Raw genomic sequence first — 12474 nt, forward strand, 5'->3', positions numbered from 1 at the left:
TAGTCTCAGAAACTAAACAGTCATATTTAATGTTAGACATATACAGTGATCAAGGTTTAAACACACTTGGTGCCGTAGTCACAGGTAAACAAAAAAACACAAGACTCAAGCAAAGCATTGTGGTATAGAAATGTTTAAATCATTCTTAACGAAGAATGAAGGTCAAATAAGCCTTAAAACAAAAAAAATCTATCGGGAGATGTTCAAAGATTACAATAATGTCAGCACCTTAAAAAATGCTTATAGCAATCTGCAGCTAAGGAAAATAGTCATATTAGGTATCTCCCTGCTCATATTCCAGTATTAGCCAACACTCAACTCCAACATCTCCCCTGGGCTAAAGGAATATGTGGGCTAAAGGAATATGTGGGCTAAAGGAATATGTGGGCTAAAGGAATATGTGGGCTAAAGGAATATGTGGGCTAAAGGAATATGTGGGCTAAAGGAATATGTGGGCTAAAGGAATATGTGAGTACTGGCTGATTCACACATACTGGTAAGAGAGGTTGGCACCTTGTATCTTTATTTTCAGTCATTTTCAGTCATTATTAAGAGTTCTAGAACATCATAAGAATCTAGAAGGGATAAAAAGATGAAATTTGGGCACGCACATTCACAATAGCCTAGTGCTGCAGGTGTTGCTCTCTTGGAATAAAAGACTGGATTATGAAACATACGTAAACATAGAATGCCATATAAGGAATGGGTTGTGTTTTCATAAGGACAGTTATTGAAAAAGCTGAGAAAACCTTCTAAATTATTGCAATATCGACAATGCTTTGTGGGGTTTAAGTTAGGGTAAGTAATGCAAATATTAAATACTATAATGTTATGTAATCTGAGCATTAGAGTGTGCCACTAAATGCAAACATGAATTGATAGTAGGGCCCCTATTTATTAAGGTGTGTGTAGACATTGTTCCCAGACAGCAAACCTGTCTGCATGGTTGCAAGGCTTCCAATGCAGCATTGCCTGCCAGAATTTAACATCACAGAAGAAATGCTTGTTCAGCCCCGCCCTTGCTCTCATCCAACCAATTGCATGAGAGCAGGGCTTGTCAGTCATCCAGGATGAATGAGTCAGTAATCTCTGAGGTTGTGGAGAGGATAATAAGCAATAGTCGCAAGACTATAGCTTCTAAACTCTAGGTTGCTGGTTCACATGAGTTAGTCTGCTGCAAAACAGCCCTGAAGCTGTGTATATAGTTTTATAGATGGGGGCTTAATGGTTACAATAAGAAAAGTTTTATGTTCAAGATATGTCTATTGCTTCTACCAAGGCCTGTAAATACCTTCATAAAAACAAACCTTGAAAACCACATAAAAGATTTTTTTTTATATAGTTTTTCATTTGTTATGACAGATTTTTTTCTTATATATGTAATTTGAACAGTTTTACAAATTTAAATGGCCATTCTTCTAATAGACTTTGAAAAGAAGTCTAAATCCCCTGAGCCTGTATACACTATTTTCTGAAGGAAAGATGAATTGCCCACAATTAATCATTATTAGCACATAACAGTGTTTTATCTGTAGAGTATCCATCATCCATCTCTTCATTTATGTTAATTATATGGTTTAAAGGGGTATTCTAGTGTATAAATAAAATGTTCTATTCACTTAGATCATTTTATTCTTAAACAAACCCTCTTCTTTTATGATGTGTTAAATTTTTTCAAAAGGATTAAACAAGATTGCCCCCCGTTCTGAGCCTGATGAGGTTATAGCTAGTGATTGAAGCATACACATGTATGCTAGCAACTAATTGGAATCACCAGCTTTATCATCATCTGTAGTGGCACAGGAGCACAACTTGACTATATATTGTACCGGCTTTTACATACATTTGTTTTAAAATAAAATGTTTTACTACAATAGAGCATTTCACTTTTATAGTAGCATGTCCCTTTAACAATAAATGAATAGATTTATTCCAAGAGTTGAACAAACAGTAAATTCACAATTTGAATACCTTGTTAGATGCTGTGACACTGGAAGTATTTTGGACACAAGGATAACATGGTTAATAAACTTACACTTCTGGAAGAGCAGCATTCCCTGCTGGATCTGAGGTTTTAAATTCAAAGCTGTCTGAGTTCACTTCAAACGAGGGATTAATAATATAGCGGATAGCATTTTGATTGACCTCTCTCTGTGTGAAAGTACTTCCCACATAGTCCCCTACAAAAAAAAAATATTTCAGCAACAAGATCATATAAATATAAAGTCAAATAAGCACACGGCGCCCGGAGTAGTCAGTAATTTAACCCTTTCTTTGTTATGGAGCAGTGGTGACGGCATGGGTTTGGATTATATTTTAAGTAAATAATATGTGTATTTTTTCATTTATTTTCTTCTAACAGTGACAGAAATAAAAAAAATCTTTAAGATATGTGTGTATACTATAATTTTGTTGTATGGCATATTTTAGCAATAATCTTCAACAATGAAAGACCTGTACAAGATAGGCCTCCTAAAGAAGTATTTAAAATAGATAATATTTTACTTAATATGCATATAAAAATATACACACTACATATTATTTTAAATCAGAATTATTTTAATGCTTTGTATGGATGCTTTAATTAATTCCCCACTTGAACTACCCTTGAAGAAAATATCATAGAGTGACCAGATCTGAGTGAAAAAAGGGACACATTGATCAAAATGAAAATGATGACTTATTAAACTAGGTTTTGTTTGAAGCCTTTTAAACCATTTATTTTAAATTAAATAATGATTTCAAATAATAGCTGTCACTATTATCACTGTTATTAATTAACCCCTTTCCGCTGTTAGGACTGGGCTTTAGTGCCGCTAGGATTGGATGTCCTAACCGTTCAGCTGTCCTGAACCCATAGCCGCTTCCTATATGGGAATACTGATTGAAGGGTGTGTCTAGCATCATAGGCACTCCCCCATGACCCGATCCCATCATTGAAATCACACGATCGCATGAACAATCTCGTGGTTTAAATTTTTACTTATTTGTTTACAGCGGAACTTTGTTCCAATGTAGACAAATGAGTCCCGGCAAGAAAGGGTTAACAACTTCACATGCAACATTGTTGATAACATACAGATAACAATATACAGTATATCACAAAAGTGAGTACACCCCACACACTTTTGTAAATATTTTATTATATCTTTTCATGTGACAACACTAAAGAAATGGCACTTTGCTACATTGTAAAGTAGTGAGTGTACAGCCGGTATAACAGTGTACATTTGTTGTCCCCTAAAAATAACTCAACACACAACCATTAGTGTCTAAACCATTGGGAACAAAAGTGAGTACACCCCTAAGTGGAAATGTCCAAATTGGGCCCAATTAGCCATTTTACCTCCCCGGTGTCATGTGACTCGTTAGTGTTACAAGGTCTCAGGTGTGAATGGGTGAGACCATGGATGGAGTGTTTTAAATTTGGTGTTATCGCTCTCACACTCTCTCATACTGGTCACTGGAAGTTCAACATGGTACCTCATGGCAAAGAACTTTCTGAGGATCTGAAAAAATGAATTGTTGCTCTACTTAAAGATGGCCTAGGCTATAAGAACATTGCCAAGACCCTGAAACTGAGCTGCAGCACGGTGGGCAAGACCATACAGCGGCTTCACAGGAAAGGTTCCACTCAGAACAGGCCTCGCCATGGTTGACCAAAGATGTTGAGTGCACGTGCTCAGCGTCATATCCAGAGGTTGTCTTTGGGAAATAGTGCTCAGACCATACGCCGCACACTGCATCGAATTGGTCTGCATGGCTGTCGTCCCAGAAGGAAGCCTCTTCTAAAGATGATGAACAAGAAAGCCAGCAAATAGTTTGCTGAAGACAAGCAGACTAAGGACATGGATTACTGGAACCATGTCCTGTGGTCCGATGAGACCAAGATAAACTGATTTGGTTCAGATGGTGTCAAGCATGTGTGGCGGCAACCAGGTGAGGAGTACAAAAACAAGTGTGTCTTGCCTACAGTCAAGCATGGTGGTGGGAGTGTCATGGTCTGGGTCTGCATGGGTGCTGCCGGCACTGGGGAGCTACAGTGCATTGAGGGAACCATGAATGCCAACATGTGCTGTGACATACTGAAGCAGAGCATGATCCCATCCCTTCGGAGACTGGGCCGCAGGGCAGTAATCCAACATGGTAATGACCCCAAACACACCTCCAAGACTACCACTGCCTTGCTAAAGAAGCTGAGGGTAAAGGTGATGGACTGGTCAAGAATGTCTCCAGACCTAAACCCTATTGAGCATCTGTGGGGCATCCTCAAATGGAAGGTGGGGGAGCGCAAGGTCTCTAACATCCACCAGCTCCGTGATGTCATCATGGAGGAGTGGAAGAGGACTCCAGTGGCAACCTGTGAAGCTCTGGTGAACTCCATGCCCAAGAGGGTTAAGGCAGTCCTGGAAAATAATAGTGGCCACACAAAATATTGACACTTTGGGCCCAATTTGGACATTTCCACTTAGGGATGTACTTACTTTTGTTGCCAACGGTATAGACATTAATGGCTGTGTGTTGGGTTATTTCGAGGGGACAGCAAATTTACACTGTTATACAGGCTGTATACTCACTACTTTACATTGTAGCAAAGTGTCATTTCTTCAGTGTTGTCACATTAAAATAAATAAAATAATACAAAAATAAAATATTTACAAAAATGTGTGGGATGTACTGTATATCAAGCACATAGTCAACTGTAATTCCTATCAGTTGTAACTGGTGATATTTTAAGTTTCTTAGGCAGAAGATCCATCTATTTATGGTCCTTGTTATTTTATATTTTGAAAGATGTGTCTTCTACCACACCCTAACACATGTGGTAATATAAATATAACATTCACAACAGATATCAGTTCACAATAAAGTACATTATTAGTTATTAACCATAAACTCACAGAGTAATATCTCTACTGTTTAACTCTCTCTCTGCTGTTCACCCTGTCTCTGCTTTTCAGCTGCTCTCTGATATTCATTTGCTCTCTCTCATTGCAGATCAACTCTCTCTTTGCTCAAAAGCTGCCCACCCCCACTCCTAATCAAACACCCCCAAAAAGGCGCACAGACTTCTCCCATCTGCTTTTACAAATGACACCACCACAGCATGCAGGGAACTGTAGTTTCCTGGATGCAGAGCTGCTAACAGTTGCTGCAATGGGCATAATAATAATACCTAAGCTAGTGTTGGGCATAAATGATAAAACATGAAGGGCCAGATTACAAGTTAGCGCTTTCGCTCGAGCGTTAACACTGCCAGAGGTAAAGATTTTGTGCGCATGTGTTAGCGCACGTATTACAAGTGGAAAGTGAAATGTTTTCGTGCACAAGAGAAAGCCAACACGCGCTTACTAAAGGACTTTGGAACTGCACTAATATTTTTCTCCTCATAGACTTTAATGGAGAGCGCAGAAGAAAAAACTACACTTATCGCCTTTGTGCTTACCCAACAGGACTTATTAATATATCCCATTCATTGTTCTTCACATACAGGAAAAATGTCATTTTTTATTTTAAATAAATATTTATTTATATATATATATATATATATATATATATATATAGTACCTGTACATCTATTCATATACTGTAGATATATAGGTATAGATATATATATTTTACATCCTGATGGTTTGCGCACATAAACCCGACAGGAGTACACTAAGGGGTTGATTTATCAGCCCATCAAAGGGGCCAAATGTATCTGTTTCCGCGCGAGCCTTCAGGCTTGCCGGAAACAGGAGTTAAGAAACAGCGGTCTTAAGACCGCTACTCCTTAACTCGTCCACCACCTCTGAGGCGGCAGACAGCAATCATCCTGATAAGATACGATCGGGATGATTGACACCCCCTGCTAGCGGCTGATTGGCCATGAATCTGCAGGGGGCGGCATTGCACAAGCATTTTACGACAACTGTTGTGCAATGATAATTGCTGACAGAGTATGCTGTCGGCATTTATCGATGTCTGCTTGCACTTTGATAATTCAGCCCCTAATTCTTCATGTTCACTAACCCGACATGAGTTATCTTAAGGTGCGTTATTTATTAAATATAAAACATTGAACAATATTAATAATTAATGTAGTCCCTAGAATACATATGTATATTTTACAGTATCTATAATACGGTAATTGTCACCGTTCACCTACAGCGCTGGTATTACAGGTTTTCATAAACCCAGCGTTATTAGGCAAGAAGTGAGCGTAGAGCAAACTTGTGCTCCATACCGCACTCCAATACCAGCACTGCTTAAGTCAGCGGTGAGCTGGTTGTACGTGCTCGTGCACGATTTCCCCATAGACAACAATGGGGAGAGCCGGCTGAAAAAAAGTCTAACACCTGCAATAAAGCAGCGTAAAGCTCAGTAACGCAGCTCCATTGATTCCTATGGGGAAACAAAATTTATGTTTACACCTAACACCCTAACATGAACCCCGAGTCTAAACACCCCTAATCTTACACTTATTAACCCCTAATCTGCCCCCGACATCCCTGACACCTACATTATGCTTATTAACCCCTAATCTGCCGCTCTGGACATTGCCGCCACTATAACAAACATATTAACCCCTAAACCGCTGCACTCCCACATCACAAACACTAGTTAAATATTATTTTACAGGCAAGTTTGTATTTATTTTAACTAGGTAGAATAGTTACTAAATAGTTATTAACTATTTACTAACTACCTAGCTAAAATAAATAAAAATGTACCTGTAAAATAAAACCTAACCTGAGTTACATTAACACCTAACCTTACACCTAACCTTACACTACAATTAAATAAATTACCTAAATTAAATACAATTAACTAAATTAAATACAAATACGTAAATTGCAAAAACAAACAAACACTAAATTGCACAAAATAAAAAAGAAATTACTAGATATTTAAACTAATTACACCTAATCTAATAGCCCTATCAAAATAAAAAAAGCTCCCCCAAAATTAAAAAAAACCCTAACCTAAACTTAATTACCAATAGCCCTTAAAAGGGCATTTTGCGGGGCATTGCCCCAAATAAATCAGCTCTTTTACCTGTAAAAAAAAATACAACAACCCCCCAACAGTAAAACCCACCACCCACACAACCAACCCCCCAAATAAAACCCTAACTAAAAAAACCTAAGCTCCCCGTTGCCCTGAAAAGGGCATTTGGATGGGCATTGCCCTTAAAAGGGCATTTAGCTCTATAGCTGCCCAAAACCTAATCTAAAACTAAAACCCACCCAATAAACCCTTAACAAAACTCACACTAACCCCCGAAGATCCACTTACAGTTTTGAAGACCGGACATCCATCGTCAACGAAGCTGGGAGAAGTCCTCAATGAAGCGGCAAGAAGTCCTCAATGAAGCCGGGAGAAGTCTTCATCCAAGCCGGAAGAAGTGGTCCTCCAGACGGGCAGAAGTCTTCATCCAGACGGCATCTTCTATCTTCATCCATCCGGCGCGGAGCGACTCCATCGTCAAGACATCCGGAGCGGAGCATCCTCTTCTTATGACGACTCCCGACGAATGAAGGTTCCTTTAAGTGACGTCATCCAAGATGGGGTCCCTTAGATTCCGATTGGCTGATAGAATTCTATCAGCCAATCGGAATTAAGGTTGAAAAAATCCTATTGGCTGATCCGATCAGCCAATAGGATTGAGCTTGCATTCTATTGGCTGGTTAATAGGTAGTTTATGGGTGTTAGTGTACTTTTTAGCACTTTAGTTATGAGTTTTATACTACAGCTTTGTAGTGTAAAACTCATAACTACTGACTTTAGGATGCGTTACGAATCTTGACGGTATAGGGTATTCCGCTCACTTTTTGGCCTCCCAGGAAAAGCTTGTAATATTGGCGCTATGAAAATCCCATAGAAAAAAGACTTTATGCAATTTGCGGAAATTGATTTGCGTTATGGCCAAAAAAGTGTGCGGTGCCCCTAAACCTGCAAGACCCGTAATAGCAGCGGTAGTGAAAAAGCAGCGTTATAACCTGATAACGCTGCTTTTTCACTATAACGCAAAACTCGTAATCTAGCAGATAGTTATTAATAATTATTATTGATATTTTTATCAATAAGTTATATTTTATATTTACATAAGGTGCCTTAACTAATTCTGCATGTGCGCTAACCTGACACAGCGTTAGACCTAAATACTGCAAACCAAAGAGCGTTAAGCATATTTTCATTATTAAATATATATTTATATATCTGTTAACGTTAATGTAAAACATATATCTATACCTATATTTATATATATATATATATATATATATATATATATATATATATATATGAATATATATATATAGATATTTGAAAAGAAAGCAAGGAGTGCTTCACTACATAGCGCTAATCTTATAATCTAGGTGAGAAAAATAAAATTGTATGTATTTTAAGTAAATGCAAGGGATGACCTAGTATTACAAAAATCAATAACTCTTGTTCATGTACTCAGTCCGGACTTCTGATACTGAAAGTAAGTAAATTACCCCTAAATGGGCTCACAGCCTACTTACTTTAGCTGACCTCAATCGCATGAGGTAAGGAGCAGGCACAATAACTGGTAATTCACTCCACCGATCCTCAGGTAGTTCGCTCTGGTTCCTGTGCGGTTTCTTGGGGATTTTAGACCTGAGAAGTGTGAGTCGGGCTCCGTGCTGTATGATTAGCTTGTTCAACTCCCTGGGGTCTCCTTTTCCAAGTGAAGGTGGTAACGGGTTTTCACTGATAACTCTGACGTTATTATGTGGAGGAAGGAGACAGAGAACATAGCATAATACTGTTTATATAGTAAAAACTGTTTTTACTATATAAACAGTATTATGCTATGTTCTCTGTCTCCAGAGCGAACTACCTGAGGATCGGTGGAGTGAATTAACAGTTATTGTGCCTGCTCCTTACCTCATGCGATTGAGGTCAGCTAAAGTAAGTAGGCTGTGAGCCCATTTAGGGATTGCCGTTGTAATTTACTTGCTTTCATTATCAGAAGTCCGGACTGAGTACATGAACTTTACGATCCGCATAAGACTGTACTATACATCTGTGGAAATATATCTGAGATTGTTGGTTACATTGCATTACTATTCTTTTTCTTCCATGCTATAAGTTGTGTCCAGTGTAGCAGTTTGTTGCCCAGTGTATACTGCATGTTCCGTTTACATAATAACTGCAATCACATTTTAAAAAAACACGCTTCAACAGGTATACACATTATAATCAACCTACCTGTGCAGTATTTTTCCCCCCACTTCCCTTAACGTATCAGGAGTGGGTGATGTTATGAGAGTAACACATCACACGAGTCAATGAGCTGGAACCTTCCTATATTCTTGTTCACATATCAGAACTGGGTTGTTCTATTATAGTAAACACCTCATACCAGTTGTTATTGGTTACAAGAGTTATTGATTTTTGTAATACTAGGTCATCCCTTGCATTTACTTAAAATACATACAATTTTATTTTTCTCACCTAGATTTTAAGATTAGCGCTGTGTAGTGAACCACTCCTTGCTTTCTTTTCAATTAAACACGGTGTGATTACTCTCAAGGTTAGTGTGAACACACTCTTAGGTCCACTCCAGCAGCTTTTCTGTCTACAGTGTCAGCTTCTGCGCCTCCAGTGTGGCCTACACCTAGGTATAGTTCACATTAGAAAAAGTTTTTTTTTTCATATATAGATATTTATAGAAATATTTAAAATAAAATAGCATTTTCATGTATGTGAAGAACATTGGTATGTTAATCCCTTCTCTACTGGGTATTTCAGAGAAGAACTTGCCCAAAATATTTTTTTTTTTTTACTATCACTCCATTTAAACAGAAATAGAGCCTTGTTTATTTTTTATTTACCTGTCCAAACTATATATTTTTTTAAGTAAACATTGATCTAGGCCCATTTTGCTATATTTCATGCCACCATCTTCCCGCCAAATGCGATCATAAAAAAATATACTATTTTTTTCACAAACTTTGGATTTCTCACTGACATTATTTACATACCGCTTGTACAATCATGACACAAATGATTGTAAAAGCGTCTCTGGAATGCCCTTTGTTCAGAAATAGCAGATATACATGGCTTTGCAATTGCTTTTTTGCAATTAGAAGGCTGCTAACTGCAGATGCGTACCACACTATTATTCCTGGCAGTGAAGGGGGTTAATCAGGTAGCTCCTACCCCCTGATCCCTACTGATCCCTCTCAAAACAGATCTCCCCCCCACACTCATCTCCACCATCTTAGATACTGTAGATAATGCAGTTTATGTTTTGTTTTATGTTATTATTATTTTTTTTATATATATATTTTTCTGCAGTGTAGTGATCCTCCTCAACCATCCCACCTCCCTGATCCCCCCAAATAGCTCTCCAACCCTCCCCCTCCCTCTAATGGTGGCCATATACAGCACCTAATATATATATATATATATTTTTTTATTTATTTATTTGATTTTTTTCTGTAGTGAAGTGGTCCCTCCTCCTCTGGCGATTGTTAGTAAAGGCCCCCACCTTTTTTCCACCTTTCTTTTTTTCTTTGTAGTGTAGGGCCTATCCCAATCCCTCCCCATTGGTGTGCCCCGCCTCCAGTCTTCCCTCCCACACCTCCCGCTGGCACCAGCAGATGATCGTTACAGACGATGACACTTTGTGTATCATCTGTAACAATCTGGCATCTGCCTTCATATGAAACCGGATCACTGATCATGGTCCTTTTTTTATATGCTCCTTGCCTGCAGCTCTCGGCAGTCACTTGCTTCTTGCAGCTGCAACGCATATATACATTATGCGGAACAATGAGCTTCTTGCGCTCGTATTGCAAGATGAAAGTAAAATGCTAACGCATGAATGAAAGTCTCAGGCATGCTAACATAAGAGGTCGGACAGCCTGGACTCGCTAACGCCCTTTTCCCGTAGACTTCTATGTGGTGTGCTACAAAAGCCTCTTCTGGCTTTCAGTCGCAAGCTAACCCAAAGGAAAACTGCACTATAGCCAAAGGCTTTTAATATCTTTGCTTTTCACAAAGAAAGAAAATTAGTATTATTTCTAATATAAATATGAATGTGAATCTAGATTTAATAAACAAAACAAAAAATTTCTCATTTTTGCCAGTGAACTTGCCTTATAAGTATTTATACGATTACATGCAACTGTCAGTGGAAATCAATCTTGAATTCTGTATTTACTTATTTATTTTTATCTAGAGACACTAGAAGATACTAAAATATATATTGCACCACATTTCAAGCAGACATTACTCTTTGACGTATGGAGAAAGCCCTAAAAAAAGTTCACCTAAATATTCCAAAGGCAACCAAAATTATTTACTTAAAAATTGCTAAAAAAATGACAGAGACCTAAGAAAATGAAAACCGATAAGGGTTGCTCTTTTCAAGCACTTTCTTTGTACAAATGACTAAGAGACGGTACAACATATCACCTCACCTGTTTTTGTGTTTTCCAAGTGACCAAAATATGGAGATCTCAGAACCACATATAACAGATCCTCATCTGGGCTATCTTGATCTGATGCTTTTAGGTTTCTGGCTGTAATTGTTATTACTGCTCGGCCATCTTTTGTATTCTCCACTGTTGAAGGACTCTGTTTGATAAGAATTTTTGGTGGTAATTTATCTACACGCTCCACCTAAAAACACGAAAATGGGGGGGAATTAAAATGGTAAATTGAATAGCATAAAAGTAAAAATATTTAGCAAATATGTCTCCACTTTTTTTGAAAGAACTAAACCATAGAATCCTACAAAAGTATTAATTAATTACAGTAATAGGAGTGCACTATCAGCCCATATTTTCAAGATTACCTTGAGTGAGAGCAGGCTAATAACTATGATTACTGATCCGCTGCCTATTTCACTGGTGTTGTAATTCAGATATTTTTAATATCTGGCCTGTTAGTGTGCTCTGAGGACTGGAATTGAGAAGCAACTAGGCATCTTTATCACTATTTCACTGCTATTTCTGAACAGTCTATTTGCTTGCACGTATGTTAAACACTATGAAATGGCCACAGGATACACACTAGAGGTTTGTAAGCATGCATGGTATCTGTTAATAAAAGTTCCATTCATCCCTAATGGAGAGGCTGCATAGGGGCATATACATATCTAGATGTGTTGACTATGTGATATCATGTACAGCTAAAGGGATCTGCAGGAGAACTCACTTCAGGGTCTGAACCAGTACAAATAGCATGTTTTAATATTTCATTTTTATTTATTTATTATAAGTCCCACTTGTACTGTTGTGATTGTCACAAACAGTACTGGTGTTAATAAGATCTTGTTTTTTTAAAAGAGATGGCATAAAGGGACATAATACTCATATGCTAAATCACTTGAAACTGATGCAGTATAACTGTAAAAAGCTGACAAGAAAATGTCACCTGAGCATTTCTATGTAAAAAAGGAAGATATTTTACCTCTCAATTTCCTCAGCTCACCAGAGTAAGTGCTGTGTA

The 12474-nt window shown here is 37.9% G+C and overlaps 1 protein-coding gene across 1 annotated transcript in view; it reads right to left on the bottom strand.

The window, feature by feature from the left end:
* Nucleotides 1–12474, bottom strand: part of LOC128641079 (FRAS1-related extracellular matrix protein 1-like) — a 393612-nt gene that overhangs the window by 46819 nt on the left and 334319 nt on the right. The window contains exons 26-27 of the mRNA XM_053693633.1: nucleotides 11442–11643; nucleotides 2036–2180 (exon numbers count right to left, since the gene is read on the bottom strand). Of these exons, the coding sequence (XP_053549608.1) occupies nucleotides 2036–2180; nucleotides 11442–11643 (347 nt within the window). The remainder of the gene's footprint in view (nucleotides 1–2035; nucleotides 2181–11441; nucleotides 11644–12474) is intronic.

This window comes from Bombina bombina, chromosome 10, assembly GCF_027579735.1.
Source record: "Bombina bombina isolate aBomBom1 chromosome 10, aBomBom1.pri, whole genome shotgun sequence".
In the NCBI taxonomy this organism is placed as follows: domain Eukaryota; kingdom Metazoa; phylum Chordata; class Amphibia; order Anura; family Bombinatoridae; genus Bombina; species Bombina bombina.